The sequence below is a fragment of the Gracilinanus agilis genome, chromosome 1, assembly GCF_016433145.1.
Source record: "Gracilinanus agilis isolate LMUSP501 chromosome 1, AgileGrace, whole genome shotgun sequence".
NCBI lineage: Eukaryota > Metazoa > Chordata > Mammalia > Didelphimorphia > Didelphidae > Gracilinanus > Gracilinanus agilis.
This window is the reverse complement of record NC_058130.1, coordinates 313,447,440-313,465,396: the sequence shown is the minus strand read 5'-3', so window position 1 is coordinate 313,465,396 and position 17,957 is coordinate 313,447,440. Positions and strand designations below refer to the sequence as shown.

Here is a 17,957-nt window from a genome sequence, read left to right as displayed (position 1 = left end):
TAAAAGAGTTCACAATGAATCAGGAAAATCAGCATGTGAATTTACTTAAGAAAATGAAAGGTATTTTAAAGAGAGAAAGAACACTAGTACTCTAGTGGTACTAAGCTGAGCCTTGAATGTAGATAATGGTTTATATGGGAGTGAAGAGGGATTAAGTACAAGCCCTGAGAGATAGGAAACACAGTCATGAAAATGTACAGTGAAGTTAGCTATCATAATGCAGACTATAATAGGAAATAAATCTATAAAGGAGAGCAGAGTCAAGGCCAGAAGATTATTTTGGCATACATGAAAAGGAAGGCTTGGAGTGTGGACAGATGAGAAGTAGGGAGACAAGGCAGGAGGTAGGTACAATATTCAAGGTGAGAGATGATAAGGACTTGAACTAAGGAGAATGGAGGATATAGATGGAAACATGAGAAAAGGGGTATAGAGGTGGAATGAACAAGAGAGAAGAGTAAACAGTCTAAAATGGAAGTAAAAAAAATTAATACAATCATAAGCTTCATTTTGCAGCTAGGTGGTGTAGTAAAGTGCTGGGCCTAGAGTCAGGAAGACCTAAGTTCAAATGCAGCCTCAGACAATAGCTGTGTGACCCCTGGGCAAATCACTTAACCCTGAAAAAGGAGGTGGAGAAGGAGATAGAAAATCACTCCAGTCCCTTTGCCAAGAAAACCCCGAATGGGGTCATGAAGAGTTGGACACAATTGAAAAAATGACTGGAAGCAAGGCTTCATTGAGAGGTATAGCTCCAGGATAAGGGGGGTGATATGTTCTAGCTCTACTAGAGAATGCTATTCAGATCATATTTTCAGTACTTTGTTCTGTTCTGAGTTTCATAATAGGAAGGACACAGATAAATTAAAGTGTATCCAAGGGGAGGTCAGTGAAGACAGTGAAGGTCTTTTGAGATTATGTCATAAAAGATCAGTAGAAGGAAAAAAAAAAAAGATATTTAGTCAGGAGAGGCAAACACAGAAGACCCTGATAGCTAATTTCACTGTACAGGTTTGTCATGTGTATAGGTATATTCTGACTTAAGATCCATTCTTCTTTGAACTATGATCTCTCCAAAAGAAGAATTCTGTCTTAGGAAAACCTAGCTATCTAATGATCAGGTCTGCTATGTGTAGTGATTGTATATACCTAGAAGACACTTTAACATGTTTGTTGTACTTTTTTTACTTGTTTTTTTACTTGTTTCAGATTTTTCTTCACAAGAGTTAGAAAGTTTCATTAATTCCTTCTCTTCATCCTGGCTTCAAATGTTCATTGCAGAATCAGTCTTTAAAAAGTCATGTTTACAGAGCTGTATCAGTATTTCTCCTGAACCACTCTCTCTTCAGAAAATGGTAAACACTCTTCTACTCAAATCTGTTTAATTTCTAAGGCATCAATATAATCGGTTTAATTCATTACTAATATTAATTCATGCATTTCCAACATTTGGTTGTGCACTGGTTATTCCCCTCAAAGATGGAAAAATTAGTGAAGGGAAAAATTTTAATTACAGAATTTAGAATGTTTAAATCTCTGCTCTAGGAACACAAAAACCTTTTCTTCCCATTCTCTATGTTATACAATACTATTATTTTTAAAAAGATCAAAGATTAGACATATGAATGAATAATTCCATATAATACCTAATATTTAAAATAAAGTTACTTGTAAAAAATTCAAAGCCACTCTAACAATCACTTAGAGATGCTTTTAGTCCAAAGTTCTTTATCTAAATCTTGCCAACATTATTACTGGCCCATCTTTGGTTATTATTAAATGCTTTCAAGCAGTTCCACAAAGAAATGAGAATCAGACATACTTGTTTATGCAATTTGGTTGGACAAAATCCTCTGTTTTACAACATTTCTTTGCCTTTCATAGATTTGCACACCCATTATTGTATGTCTTACACCAGACTTGTTTCCTAATGCACAAATGCATAATCAGAATTGAAATGGCAAAATACCAATTGTACATAAATCAGATGGCTTTTTTGATAAATAAATTATGCAAAAGCAACATAACACGCTAAGCATAAGACTAATCAAAGAAGCTTTTATGAATAAGCATAATGCCAAAAAAATTAAATTAGGAAAGAACAGTTATTTGCATCCAGGCATTTTTCCTCTTGTCATCCACATGGTATTGGTTTAATGATGTGGAATAGTCATTTTAGCAATCATCTTCATCTTTTTAACAGGTTTAAGGTAGAGGGCAGCCATACAGACAACAGAAAGGATAAGCCCAAATTTTTGTGGGAAATGGTCAGGTAACAATTTTCAGACTTCCTATTGCCATACAGAGGATCATGAAAGTAATATTATGATGTTATTTTGCAACAGGTATGTGCTTATTTACCTGCATTGGGAAAAATTAATATACTTGAACCAAGAAAGGGGCAGAAACGGAAGAAAATGGGACATTGGGATGGCCCCAACTCTCAGAGGGCATTGAAGATGTTAAGTGATGGTGATCAGAACCAAGTCAATGTCTTGCCTGAGGCACCGTAAGTAAAACCTAAAGCATCACTGAAACTTCTGCCCTGACACACCTTGAACTTCTCATGACCTGGAGTGGTCAGCTTGTGCATCCTGCTGACTGACAGAAAGCCTATTTCTAAACCTATAAAGTTTTTTCCCCGTTCTTCATATGTACATACATTGATGCACATCCATTTCCTTAGTATTGGGGCGAAATGTTTCCCAGGAGAAATGAAATCGTTCACCAAATGACTGCTTTACACAGCTTTTTGTCTGATTTCATGATTACCACCACATACATAATGATATGTATGCACTTTATCTGTTGCTTAAGATACTGCAAAGTTTCAGCTTCAGAATGTCTGACTAGTAATGTAGGTGACCGCATCATAAATCCTACATGTATCCTTAACATCACATTAGATACTATGTAAACTTGGAATATTTTCCAAAAAGAGAAACATTTAGAAAATGCACAAAGCTTGCTTCTACTGAAATGGAGCTTTGATAATAGAATGTTTTGCCTCAGACACTTACTATCTCTATGATCCTGGGGAAGTCCCTTAACTCAGGGATGATAAATAATAGCACCTACCTCACAGAGTTGTTATGAATATGTTATACGTAAAGCACTTTGCAAGTGTTAAAGTGCTAAATAAATATTAGCTGTCACTATTGTTGTTGTCACTTACATCATGATGATGATGATGATGATGATGATGATGATGATGATGATGATGATGATGATGATGAAGGAAAAGAGTGCCACAGAGTTGAGAAACTAAAGGAGAACATCTAGCTTCTAACCATAATTTTTCCCTTGTATCAAATTTGTCCTATTTCTTCCCTATTTATTGGCTATGTCATGTTTATGAACTTCTCCAAGAGTCACAGGTGACTCTTTCAGCAAAGTGAAAAATACCATGTGTATACATATATATACATACCAAGGTATATGTTGAGGCTGTTGGGATAAGTGACATACCAAAAGACATAAAATATGGATTTAAATGATGGGGGAAATTTATGACTAAGAAGATGTTTAAAACATTTTACAATCTAATGTATGTTGAACATGCATCAGCCAAACAGAAGCCTTCATAATTTCTTATTTTTCTTTTAGTGAGCTGAGACATTCCTTGTCATTAAAAAGGTTGCAAAAGAAATCTGAAGGAGAATTGTCACATTCCAAAGAGAATTACCACTCTTTGCTTCCAAAAATGAATTTTCACAAGACCAATTTAAAAGGTATTCGAAGTATCTAAATTAATGTATGCTAAGAACTTTTCATGGTTGTAGTCATTGCTTGCAAGTTTAATACACTTGCCCTGATGAAAGCCTGAGCTAAAATGTTGGCCTGCATCCAAGAAATACCTTCTTGGATAGCATGTTATTTTTCTTAAAATGTCATTAATGAAAAGATTATACTTAGTATAATAGCACATTCCTTCTCTTCTCTTCTCCCTCTACTTCTCCAAATATTAAACACAGTATGTAGCTTATGTGAGCTCATTCCAGACTTGCCCGCCTTACTTTGCTAATCCACCTCAACCTGTGTTGCTTAGGATCGGCGTCTTCTGATTTGAAAGTATAATTCAGTCTTCATGTCTTTCAGTCCTAGACATTTTGTGAACAAAGACTGGGGAGCAGGCTATGTTACATAGCTGTGTTAAGCATATGGACTCTTTTCTTCCAGGCATTGAGCCCAGACTATGAAATGTGTTTGGCTTTTAGTCCTAACTATGCTAGCATCTAAGTACCTAAAGGATGAAATAACATGACCATAATTCATTCAGGCTCCACTTATGACACAAATTTAATAAAATATACCTTACTTGAGGCTGTAACTGGCCAAATCATTTGCCACATCTTTTTGTTTATGGTCTATATTTTAAGTATCATGCATCTAATACAAATATGTTTATTATCATGACCCCCATGGGATATCTGGAACAATATTGGCAAAGAAACTCTTGAACTAATCTTTCAACATACTATAAATTCCTAATTATGTGTCACAAGATGCCAAATAATTGTCCATTTTGTTCAAAATATAAGAAGAGTGATTTATTAATAAAATTCATTAATTTCCAAAAGCAATGTCCTCTTTATTTGTTTTATTGTTTCAGAAGATAAAATGGATATGAATGACTAGAACAAACTGAACAGCAGAAAGAATTGGGGCTAGGAGAAAGAGAATTGAAAAATAATAGAAAAATTCTAACTGTCTTTTTTTTCTCTGTGTGCATATAAGAGGAATTTTCCCATAGAAATACTTGCAGAAGCTGAAAAGAGCTATTTAGGGGTGTGTACCATGAATCTAAACCCTGTAAAAATGTGCTACATTATCTCAGCAAGAGAGAAAATTAACTTTAGCTACATATGCAGTTTGTATTTGATTTCTTGTCTGTGTGGCATTGCAATAACTTCTTTTATCCTCCTTGCATCAAGTTCATAGTCTGGTTCTTGTTCATTATAATCACTTAGTGACAACAGAGATGTCGATATGACTTGATTTTACCTTGCATGCATTAATTGCACTCCTTCTGTAAAATGTAGATTTTAAGACCTTGCAATTCTATTTGTCACCCTTGTTTAAGCTTTAAATGGTACTAGGGTTTTTCCCCCCTTAGTGTGTGTGTGTGTGTGTGTGTGTGTGTGTGTGTGTGTGTGTGTGTGTCTGTGTGTATGTGTGTGTGTGTGTTTATATTAAGATTCCTTCATTTTTCCCTTTCTGTGCTGCTGTAGCCAAGCCAGACAGCCTATTGAGAAGCAGCAAACCATCTGTTAATGGATTTGAAGTTCTGAATTATACTTGAGTGTGTAGAGGCACTCGTGCTTAGCCAGAAACATTCATTTGAATTAAGCTATAAATGCTGTGTAAAAAGAGCCATACATTTAACGTAGGTTCATGAATAAATTTAAGAGAGGGCAACTGCACTCTAAACTTTTATTGCTTCAAAACCCAGTATTTTTGGTGTTCTGTGATCATTCAGAGCTTTTATAGTGGGATTGAAGCTTTAAACCTTGAACTAAGGGGAGATAATTTCTGTGTTAAACCATTTGCAGTAGAATTTCATTGCTGGATCTCTGATGGAACAGAAGCTCTGTGGGTTGTGAGATTTTTTTTTATGTTTTTTTTTTTTTGTTGTTCCTCCACACGTTTTTAAAAAATCCTAAAAAATATTTAACCTGGACAAAAAGGGAAATCTTATCCATTATTTGACTGTTTTGGCACAGAGCCAGAATGCCTAGTTCCATGCATTCTGATTATTTCCTTTAGTTTATATCTTTCCTTCTCTGGAATAATCTATTAATTTTTTATGGTAGGAGAGACAGCCCTGCATAGAGCTTGCATAAATAACCAAGTGGAGAAATTGATTCTTCTTCTCTCTTTGCCAGGAACAGACATTAATGTTAAAGGTAAGTTCTGAATCTTCACTGTCTAATCAAATCTTTGGATAATCCTAATTTTGCATTATAAAATAGTTGTTTGCCAACATTAGGGAAAAAATACAAGGAAATCTAACTGTACTTTTTATTTTATGGTATTGAGTCATTACTGAAACCAAGAATGTTAAGGTGGGAGAGCAGGGGGAGAAGGGCGGAGATGGGGAGGAAGGGAGGGGAGAATAGATTATAACCGAATCTATATAAGAGGGAAAAAATCATTATCGTTATCCATATTTGTGGTTGGATCTCCAAGCTAATTTGGAAAATAATCATCATTTAGATCCTTTTTTCTACTTTAGAGGTACAATTATATAGCCTGAGCAAGTGTATAAAAGGAACCTTTTGGTAGTGAATTATATGTTGGAGAGTTATGCTGGAGAGAAAAACAAGATAGATCTACTTTACCATTGAATAACTCCTACTTTTGCTGTTTTAAAACTTCCCTTGATTTCTAATTCAGACTATGCTGGCTGGACGCCTTTGCATGAAGCCTGTAACCATGGCAACACAGTGTGTGTCCAGGAAATTTTGCAGCGTTGTCCAGAGGTAGATCTGCTCACTCAAGTGGACGGGGTGACTCCTTTGCATGATGCACTGTCAAACGGACATGTAGAAATTGGCAAGCTGCTACTCCAGCATGGGGGTGAGTGCATTTATGCTAAACTGGTTTTCAGAAATTATCCAATTTTTGATGAATCCCTCAGAAGTTGATAACACTTCCTTTTTAGCTTCCATAAAGAAGGATCGCCTTTAAAAAATACAAAGAAAGAAAAAAAAGGTCTCCTTTTGAAAATAAGCACCATTTTGTCAATGTGGATAAAAGGGTTTTTTTATCTGTACATTTATTCATTATATCAAAACTGTTGTTTAAACCAATGTAGCAGAATACACTTGTGAAATGAGTATGTGGGCTTTGAAAAAGAATGTATTTAAAGTCTAGTCTGGTTTTTTGATGGGGTTGTCAATTCTTAAAGGTTTGTTAGTAAATGGATGTATATGTTTAGCTGTTACTCTATAGATTTCTTTAATATCCCTGCTTTTCTTCTAATTTGCTACTGACTTGACTAATTTTATTTTTTAACATTTTCTTATATCTCACTAAAATTATTTTCAGCATTAATAATATTTTGTCAAATCAACCAAATTGATAAATGAATTAAAGTGAGGATTTCGTAATTGTGAGAAATGCTGGTTGGAAATTTTGGGTTGGGAGTGAATGGATTATACTTTAACAAACCATTCTCTGTACTGATTTATGATCAGTGCTCTCAACAATCCTCTGCCTTTTTAGTGACACACTATTCGGTTCGAGCTGGATAGCATAAATTTTAGATCCAAACATTAAAAAAATGTATGTATGTTGGGGGGAACAAAGGGAAGCAAACAAGAATGTGTGTGTGTGTATATATATATATATACATATATATATTTGAGTGTGTGTATTTTTAATATGTATATATTTCCTATTAGCTTTCACATGTGCCTGATTAAATTCAAGTGTATGATATTTTTAGTAGATAAAACATTCATGTCTTTATGAAAATACAAAAGTGTTCTGCATTTGGATATCTATTAACTATATCCCCCTTAAAAAAAGGGCAAAACTAGCATCCTAAGACTTCTAGTTATTTATAGGCTTCTCCTGCCCCCTAAAGGCTGCCCTGTGTGTCTATTGTGCTGACACTGTCTTACAATTGATGCTTTCCTGGACTCTTCTATATTCTTCTTGTACTATGTATCTACTGAATCTCAATGTACTATCTTCCAGGTGTTCTATCTACCAAATCTTGTATTTGACATGTCAAGCCAATACTTGCCCTCTCTCCAATTGGTTCAAGTGATGTAAGAATCAATGTACCAGTGTGACAGAGTAAACTTAACTTTCTGGTAGAGAATGAAATTATACTAACAGATGTGCATTTTTCCAAAACTCTTAAAGAAGAATATGAAAAGGATGGTTTTCTGGCCCTAAGGGGGGGACCTACTTGCAGTTGCATTCATCAAGGACCTCTAGCTACTCCAGTCTTGTCTTAGCCTTTGTCACATTCTAGATTTGGGCCTGTCAGAGAGTTTGACACCACCACAGCAGAAACTATACATTCATTGTGGATTCACTCAGGCTTAGTAGAAGTCAGATGGAGTACTTTTTTTTTTATTATTTCCCTAAGAACTTTGAAATGTCACCATCTTTTTCTTTGGTTTGTTTTGGTATTATTTTTAATTTGGTTTATTTTTAAATTATTTATTCAGCACACTGCAAAACAATACAGTATTCCAAAATGCCTTTTTACCTTAATCGAGACGTTAATCTTGTTGCATTTATTGTGTTATATTTACATATATGCATACATATGTATATATGTGTATATATCTAATTATGTTGAAGATGAAACTGTATTTTTAAAAACAAAAAAAATTAACTAAGAGCTTCTTTTCCTTCTAAAAACAGTATTTTACATAAGTATAAATATTGCTGACATATGATTAGGTCATGAATTTTGTATTTTTACTTTGCCACTACCTTAAAAAGGAAAAAAATATTTTTTAGCTCTATAACAGTTGTTTTCCTAATGTTGAAATGCATAAAAGTTAAACCTGGCACAGTCCATGAAACAGATCGGTTGCTTACCATTTGTTTACTGAAGTTTAACCAAATACAACATTGTTGATATTCTGCTGCTCTCATATTTCACCTGTGCTACCACCAGTCCTCCCAGGGATTGGGATGGAGAGGGCTGCAGTATTTTTCAAAGCAGGAAAATATGAAAGTTTGACTAGAGAGATGTAATGGACTCTTAATTTGGGGCCGTTCATTGTTTGAGTTTTTTTATTTTTCTTTTTCATTTTTGATCACTATTGCCACACATTCAAGCTGGGCCATGAAAGACATGGTACTATTGAAGAGCGGCACACTTTTTTCTAGACTTCAAGTTCCTTTGCTGTTATTGAGTTTCCTTATGGGCAGTTTGTTATCAGGGGTCATCCTACGTGGGTCAGGATTTTTAAGCATATTTCTCACATACCAAACTAATTTCCAGTTGAACCAATTTGTTAAGCACATATTTTGGGTATGTTCATGGCTCTATGCTAGGTACTGGGATTAAAAGACAAAAAATTAATAGCTTTTTCCCTCAAGGTGCTTACATTCTATTTGGAGGATACATATGTAAAAAGAGGCAAAACTGAAGAGAGAAGGATTACCAACAGTTGGTACTATGTTGGGGAGGAAATCAGGGAAGCTCTCATAGAAATAATGCCCAAGTTGAAGCTGAAATAAAGATGGAAACGAGAAGGAAAAGATATTCTTAGTGTGAAGAAAGGCTTGTGCAAATGGACAAAGATCACGTGGAATATCAGATCCAACTATTTGTTTAGTTTCACTTCAGTACATACAGAGTTGAAAGGGAATATTATGAAATAAGGGGTGTAGAAGTAAATGAAATAAGGGGTGTAGAAGTAAGTGGGAGCCAAATTGTGTAGGCCCCTAAATACCAGGATAATGAGTTTGTATTTTATCTTTCGTGTATATGTTGGTGTGTGTATGTGTATATACTCATGAAAGGAATCATGCTTAGGAGAGACTTTAATGTCGTCTTGGGAGCAGCATCATTTTTTAACATCAGTTTCTAGTTTCTAAAAATCTTTTTTATTTGTACCCTGCTAGGTCAATTGTAAACTAATGCAAATATACACTTATGCCTTCTTCAGATTAAGTAATTGACATGAATTTTTTTCTTCTAATATGCCTTGACTAATTATATCCATCCAAGTTAGTACCAACACTAGCTGTAAATGTTACTTAGCACTTTGCATCACTTTTCCAGGCTCGGTGCTCCTCCAACAAAGGACTTCTAAAGGAAAACTACCTTTGGATTATGTGTTAGCTCCCCAAGTGAAAGAAGACCTCCTGGCTGTCCTACAAATCAAAAGTTCCACCGAAGACCATGCACAGGCAGAGGAACATTTCTACCACCAGCAGATCGAATTCGGCTCATTCTTACTTAGTAGAATGCTATTGAATTTTTGTTCTATATTCGACTTGTTCTCAAACTTCTCTGTTTTTAAGGAGTTAGCGCATCTACATGGAAGACTGTTTACCTCTCCTAGAACCCGCAAGGATGCTACTCGTCTCCATAATGACTGGATCATGGATCTCTACTCTCAAAATCTCGTAACATTAGAGAAGCTCCCAAGTCTCCTTAAGGAGATACCTAAGAACTTGGAAGTGTTTTCTGGAGTTCAGACACAGGCCTTACTGATGACGCTAAAAACTATGATAAATCAAGCACAGACTTTTCATGGTACTAGTTAATATCAATTGACTTTCTAAAATATTTTAGATTCTCTATTAACAGATATAGCCTTTGACATTGTTGTAGGGGTGCTCATTAGATCATTCCTTTTTCAGAAAAACAGATGTGACTCTTCTCTCCAAAAGAGAAAGGCAAATTATTTCCAAATTGAAGAGATACTTTTAAAATTATATTGTTTTTTCTAAAAGTTATTCTTGTTTGTGCCATAACCTTCTTCATCTAATTGCTTTATTAAAACCTAGTGAAATTAGTTTCCCTCTTCCTTATGAATCCGAGAATCCTGGCAGATAGCAATACAATCATATTCACATGTTCGCTTTTAAGGACATAGTTGGGAAACATTTTTTTAATTCAGCAGACTGACCATCAGAACAGGTTCCTTTCAGTTCTATGTTTTTCCTAAAACAAATATTCCTAAATTTTGGAGCACTAACCAATGTTCTAAATGCTTTTCTTTGCTTTTCTTTTTTTAATAACTTGAAAGAGAAGAGAATACCCTTGAATTTATCTACATCTGCTGCATATGCACACAAGGTGTGTTGTTACCTCAAGTACCCAGTGAAGTGGCAGTTCACAGATTAAGTTGGCCAGAAGTCTTTCTGTGCCACATGTAGAAGAGTTTCAGTTTGAGTTTCCTAATAGCAATTCATGATAAAGCTACAATAAAAGTGAAAGCACAGACGGTCATAGCCACTTTTGGAATTGAGTTGATTCACTAGTGGTAATAAGTTACATTTTTCTATAGCTGGCACAAAGACTTGCATTTAGCTTTCATGCAGCTTATTTGTATGATCTCACAGCAATTAATCTGCATACTTTGATTTTTATCATAGAAACAGATCTTTACACAAGATTCAAGTATTCAGTAGTCAATTAGAAGAGTTATAATCTCATCACCTCATAATAATAGATCAGTTCTAAGTTCTGTTCCTTTATGATTTCCCTATTATATTTAAAAGTCACTGTTTTGCCCATAAATTAGTCTAGGAAATATAACATTTTAATATCTGGCAAACCTTATAGAGGAGTCAGAATGTAGTTCAGTAAAACAAGCAAAGGACAGAACATTGGGAAATCTGAATTCCTGTCTGGTCTGTACTACTACTAACAAGTCACCTGACTTCCCTGAACCTCAGTTACCTCATCAGTAGAATGTTCAGTTTGTTCTAACTCATCATTTAAGGTTTTGTTTTGTTTTTCTCACTATGATTCTGCCTGATACATCTCTTTCCTCTTACTGAACACTACAAAATAAAAGAATGAAAACTGAATATGGAGAAGATAATTTACCACGTAAGAGAATCAAGACAAGGCAGAGGAGATTAATTTCTAGATATAACACATGTCCTCTCTATAGTAGTTCTTTTGGACTGTCGTTTCTATTTTAATGGAAAAATTGTGGATTTTATAATACTGAATCACCATGAAAATGTTTTCTTTTAGTTGCCGTGTTTTTATTTTCTAAGTGAGTTTTGTACCTGTCAGCTTTCTTTTACCATGAATAAAATATAAGATATGTACAGTGATATAATTTGAATTACATGCAAGATAAAATTACCTTCCTGGCTTTCGTTCTTGTCTTTTTTTAAGCTGCTACATAACTGTCATAGTTCTGGGCATTATTGGGATTTGTGAAAACCTTTGAAAGAAATGATCTTAGGGAGAAGATATTTTCATAACTTTTCTTTTTTATGAAATTCCAGTTTTTCAGCTATAAGTTAATATGGTTTAGCCTGTTTAATGTGTCTTAACCCTGCTACGAGAAACTTAATTCTCATTTTAAAATGCATAATCTATCACCACAAGTTTTCAGTTCAAGATGCTTAGAAAAAAGTTATGTGCCTAAAAAAAGAGTCCTACATTATGACATTTATAGTAATGGTATACTTAAATAAAACCCAAATTCTTTTAAATAAGCCCTCAAACTGGGTTCACATACATCCAGTTGACAATAAATCTGAAAGATTTTCTGATGTTCATCTCTGGATATCAAAATAAGGCCTTCCCTGAGAATTTGTTATACCAAAGTTCATTGTTTTTCTGTTGCTTAGTTTTATTTTTATAGGATTTCTCAAAGTATCATCCATGAGTAAAGTTAGAACCTTTCCATGAATTACTTTTTTCTTTTTTCCAGACTAGATCTGTAAATTCATCTATACAGAATATTCCCCATATGAAAACCACCTCCATGGATTCAGATTGGCAACTTATCTTTAACTTAAAGCCTTAGTTTGTCTGTGGCTCTTAGAGGAGACTTATCCATAGTCACATAGTTGGTCTATGTCAGAGGCAAGACATGAAATTATGTCTTCCTGACTTCAGGACCATCTACTTGGTTGTCTTTGCATTGACTACAAAGTTTTAAAATAGAATAAATATTTAAATGTTCTTAATTTCCTGTGACTCCACAAATAAATAGGAAAAATTTTGTTTTAAATTTTCCTTTCAGCTGTATGTCTCAGAAACAAAACCATAATTACTTATAGTTTAAATGATGCCTTCTGGAATCTAAAGATCTACTGTGTAGAGTCTAGTCTTGGAGGCAAATGACTTGAATATCTGAATGACCTTCTATGAGTCAGACTCTGGGCTTCAGTGTCATTATATGAAAAATGTATGATACCCAAGGTAACTGAGAAGAAAACACTTTGTAATCATAAAGTACTAGATAAATATGAACCATTATTATTTGCAATTATCCTGGTAACCTTATACTTTTTCTAAGTGGAAAAAAAATGTTTTGAAACTTTAATGCATAAGAAACGAAGTAATCCTTATTGTGGTAATCAGAAGCTCAATTTCTATTCCCAGTACCTTAGTTTTCTTTGCTCAGGATCATCTTTCATACACCATATGTGGTGTACATGTAAATCAACCATTCCAGAGCCCCAGCTCACCTCCCACCCATGACCTATGTTGACCAATCCAATGTGTTTTGAATAAGTCCATGAAAGGTTGCCATTTTTGTTTACTATAATATCTAGAACTTAGCTTCCCTCAGATGAACACCATCACATGCAACAATTATCAGGGGAAGGTACAATCCCTATGCATGCACACACCTTTCCAGTTAAGAAAGACAGAGAGAGAGCTTGATGAGAGCCTGTCAATGTTTCTCCTTAATCAGCAGGAAGGGGTCATTTTTGAGTGACATGAGGCACTCCTTCCCCCAGGCACTCTTTCACACCTCCTGCTGACATCTAGAGAGCAAGACTTAGAATGATAATTTGTTTTTATAAAGAATATGGCTTGAATTAGAGGGTCATTGATGGCATTGTTGGAGTTAGATGTGTATGGTAGGTACCCGACAACTTCTAAATTGGTGGCATGGGGTACTGAGTATTCCTGATAACCAAATTGTAAGAAATGCCAAATTGGATTTTAAAAGTTGTGGTGGCAGAATATACCTTGATGTTTAATTGCCTTAACACAATCTGCTTCCATGTATGAAATATAATATAGTAAGATAAGCTAGTTAGAAAGAGGTTTGGGATATTGTTTTGTATGGTTTTAAGCATGTAGTGGTTTTTGAGGTATAGTATATCCCTGATATAGAAGACATTTTCATATGTCAGGAGGATTTTGCTAAGAGAATTTTGTGAAATTTATTGTTCATGTAATCCTATATCATTTAATAATAACTGCATTCTATATTCATCATTAAAGCTAAGAAACTACATATTTTATACTGAGTACCCATAACCAATGGGTGAATATGTACTAAGGTGAATTTAAGCTTATCTTCCATACTTTTTTGCAGACACATTAATAAAATCATTGCCAGCTTTATCTTTCAGGAACTCGATACTAAAGAATTAGATACCATCATAAGGACATGTTTTAGTATTTTCCTTCCTGGTAAATAACATCTAAGGATTGAAAATTTCACCCTAGCTACTGATTTATTTCTTCAGCCTTTATATGCTTTCAAGATTAAGAAAGATTCAAGCACAAAATAAGAGTCAGGAAAGTTCAATTCCTTCACTTCAATTAATTTTATGTAATTTATTGAAAGAAAATAGAACTACTTATTTTTTTAAAAAAATAACTAAAGCTTGATTTTCTAAATTTTGTATCTTTAAAATTACAAAACAGGTTTTTTTTACAAGATATATGTGTGTGTGTATATGTATTATACTTTGAAATGCATGTGTGATAACCTATGGTATACTTAAGATACAAATAGCTGATTATGAAAATACCTTTAGTATTCATTGCATATATGGTATATTTAGACTGATAATCTTTTGTTTTCCCATTTTAGAAAAACAAAATAAATTATTTGGTAATATATTTTAAAAAATTATTTGGGGACAGTGAGGTGGCTCGGTGGATTGAGAGCCAGTCCTAGAGACAGAAAGTCCTAGGTTCAGATCTGACACTTTTAGCTATGTGACCCTGGGCAAGTCACTTTGTCCAATGCCTAGCCCTTAGTGCCCTTCTGCCTTGGAATCAATACTGATTCCAAGACAAAAGATAAGAGTTTTAAAAATAGAAAATTGCCAAATAAAAAACTGGAAGATATTACACATATCATCCAAATAAACCACTGAGATATTATTAATCTGCAATATAATGTAATATAGAACTTGAGTCCATCTTTAAAATAGTTCCCCCTCAAACAGGGTTATCACCAATGGTAGTTGAAGCCTTTTCCAAAAAAAAATTTCATTTTTTTAATTGTGCCCTAAAAACAATTTTTAAAGTTGTTTCTGTTTTTTCTCCCAGCTCTTTTGTTGGCATGACATGAACAGAAAATTTCAGGCTACTGTTATTAAAAGTTGTTAAGACTCGTCATGGGAAAGCAAGAAAAAACAAAACAAAAAATGTGTTTTATAGTTCCAGCAGGTGTGATTCACAAACTGAGAATCTGGAATCCAGGTTTGAATCCATTCTTACAAGACCATCATTAATCTTGATAGCAGATGGACTAAAAGGCCCCATCCTTTCCATCCTTCTACCCTTAAAATGACGTAGATAGTCCTGAAAAAGATTGTTAATCTTAAAATGGTTAAACATAAAAAGAATTTTTAGCATGTCACAAGTGACATCTCCAAAGAACTTAAATGGTAGGTCAGAAGAGATTTTACCTTATAACACTGATGAGAATGGTTTGACTTAGAATGGGATTCATTCTGGAATTGCACCTCACCCCACCCTTTCCAATTTAAACAGATGGGTGAATCTATCGTCCAACACAGGTTTTATTTAAAACAAAAAGATACATTTTTCTCATTCCACCAAAGAGATTCATTACACTGTGCAAAAAAGTTATTAATGATGATAGCAGACACTTATGTAGCATCTAAGGTTTGCAAAGACTTTTGCATACACTTTCTCATTTGATCCTCACAACAACCCTGTGAGGTAGGTATTGCAGGTATCCTCATTTTAGAGATAAGGAAACTGAGGTTAGCTTAAATAAAATGGCTTGTCTGTGCCAACATAGTTATTAAGTAGACACACATTATTAATTAAGAAGGGCTTCAGACCCCGTTAGCTCCAAGTTCATCATTCTTCCCCTAATATCACACTGCCTCTTACAACATTAAACAACTTTGTGCCTGAACAGTTTTGCAATCTCAAACTTAGCAGAATTAACAGCAGGAAACGTGCCTTTTGAAAACTGGTTAGGAATCATTAAGGATTGGGAGGAATCCATTTGAAGACTTGTACATGGATTGAGCAGATAGATATTACAGGTGTAGACATGTTGGCAAAGAAGAGAAAAAGACACTAATTTGCACCAAGTGCAGTTATTTTGGAGGTGGGGAGGGAAAGGGGGAAGCTAGAAGAAAGGGATTAAGGATAAGTGATATGAAGTTTATGAAAAAATAAGTTGTCAAATTGGTTTGTCTCACTGAGAGGGATGGGGGAAGGCCAAATATGAATATTTAAAAACATGCCAAGAAGTGATTGAAGTGCAACTATGGTAGTGGCTTAATAGTTTCCCGTTTTTAAAAATCATCTCCTTTTCTCAAACAGCCTCACTTGCCCTGGTAACTAGCCTTCTAATGGTTGTTAGTTGCAATTTAGCACTATAAATTTGATCATAATAATAAGCTATTATTATTACTCAAAGATTGGTGGGTTGTTTTTTTTTTTAACATCCTCCGAAAGTATCCATCTGATCCATATGCCAAGCAATATCTTTTCCCTGGGAATGTTCTTCCCCCTTCCTCTGAGAGCTGTACACTCCCTCTCTACTGACATGGTCATCCCATCCTTCAAAGCAGATCTTCCCCATGAGGTGGGGCCAGGGTATCCAGTCTAGCTAGCTTCTTAAACTGCTTAATGATTGAACGCTTTCATATGGATACCATGTGGATTGATGATAACATATCTCTTCTATCAGCCCCTTCTGATTTTAGGAGTGCTTAGGGGACAGAAAGAATTACTTGTTCCCTGATGAGTCTTTTTGGATTCAACACTAGAAAAGGAGGGAGGAACTGATAAGATTAAATGATGGCTCCATTTACCAGACTCTACCTTAGATGCATTTTCAGGGAGTTCATGATACTATTAAATTAAGAATTCGCTTTCATTTCTCTTCACAGATGTAGAAAAATCCCACTTTATAATATGGGTTTTCTACTCCACTGTATTGATACCAGATAAAGCAGCCAGACTTTTGTGAGGGAATTCGGTAGGGAGTCTGGACTTGGTAGAAAAAACTCTTGATTTTCCAATTTTGTCAGAGGCTGCTACCTTGTACCTCCCTGTGAAAAACCAGGGGAAAATGGCTTTTTCAAAGGTGTCTTTTTTATTCCAACTACAATCACTTTACTTTGTAAACATTTTCATCTTTTATTATCTGCTGACAGAAAAAAAAACCCAACAAATATTAACTAGTGACAGAAGTCATGGAGTTAAAAACATCTAATCACCCAAAATGTCCAGGGTCAAAGAGATTAATTAGAAACACAGCTACCTTTGGTAACCATTTAGTAGCTAGAGGAGCCACCTAGTAACTTGAATTGAATAAACTGAATAAACACAGTTGCTTTGGTGGGATTACCCTACCACAAGCAACTGTTCAGTCCCTGGACATGTGACTAAAAAATAAACACAAACTTTTTCCTTTTTTGATCGCTAGGACATCCATCTACTTACCAAATCATTTAGCCATCCTCGATACCCAGGGTCTGGCTGACTGGCGAGGCTAGTGGAAACAAGTGTGGATGAGACAGGCCACCCATAGGTGTGTTTGTAGAATTGTGCATGGAACGTCCCCAGGTATACACAAGAAAATGAAATAACAGCTGTTGGCTCATGTTGCTAGACCAATCCATTAACAAACATTGATTAAGGGCCTACTACGTGCCTGGCATGGGCAGGTGGAGGGGAGTGCAATAATGAAAATGAAAGTTTCTTCCCTCAAGCACTTTATAATCTAGTGAGAGAGAGAACATGTACAATATCCCTATGGCCTTAGTACACTAGAAAACTTGAGGCTGTACTGAGACTATCAGGACACCCTGTATAAGTAGATACAAAATAAATACAAAGTCTTTTTGATAGGAAGGCACTTTATCTGGGTATATTTTTGGAAATTGTGTCATCAGTAAAGAAAGGAAAGGGCCAGGGTGGGAAAAAAATCTATTGCATCCTTGAAGTACTAAATCCCTCACCAAGTAAGTAAAATGCAGCATGTTGATTTGTGTCATGCGTGGGACTCTATATTTTTATGCTTTCCCATTCATAGTTCACA

At 34.9% G+C, this 17,957-nt stretch overlaps 1 protein-coding gene across 1 annotated transcript in view; it reads left to right on the top strand.

The window, feature by feature from the left end:
* SLF1 (SMC5-SMC6 complex localization factor 1) overlaps positions 1-10,245 on the top strand; it is a 68,053-nt gene extending 57,808 nt beyond the window's left edge. Inside the window, exons 12-17 of the mRNA XM_044657651.1 lie at positions 1,207-1,352; positions 2,343-2,506; positions 3,604-3,728; positions 5,811-5,903; positions 6,394-6,576; positions 9,758-10,245. Coding sequence (XP_044513586.1) covers positions 1,207-1,352; positions 2,343-2,506; positions 3,604-3,728; positions 5,811-5,903; positions 6,394-6,576; positions 9,758-10,245 — 1,199 coding nt within the window. The remainder of the gene's footprint in view (positions 1-1,206; positions 1,353-2,342; positions 2,507-3,603; positions 3,729-5,810; positions 5,904-6,393; positions 6,577-9,757) is intronic.
* Positions 10,246-17,957: the final 7,712 nt, after the last annotated feature.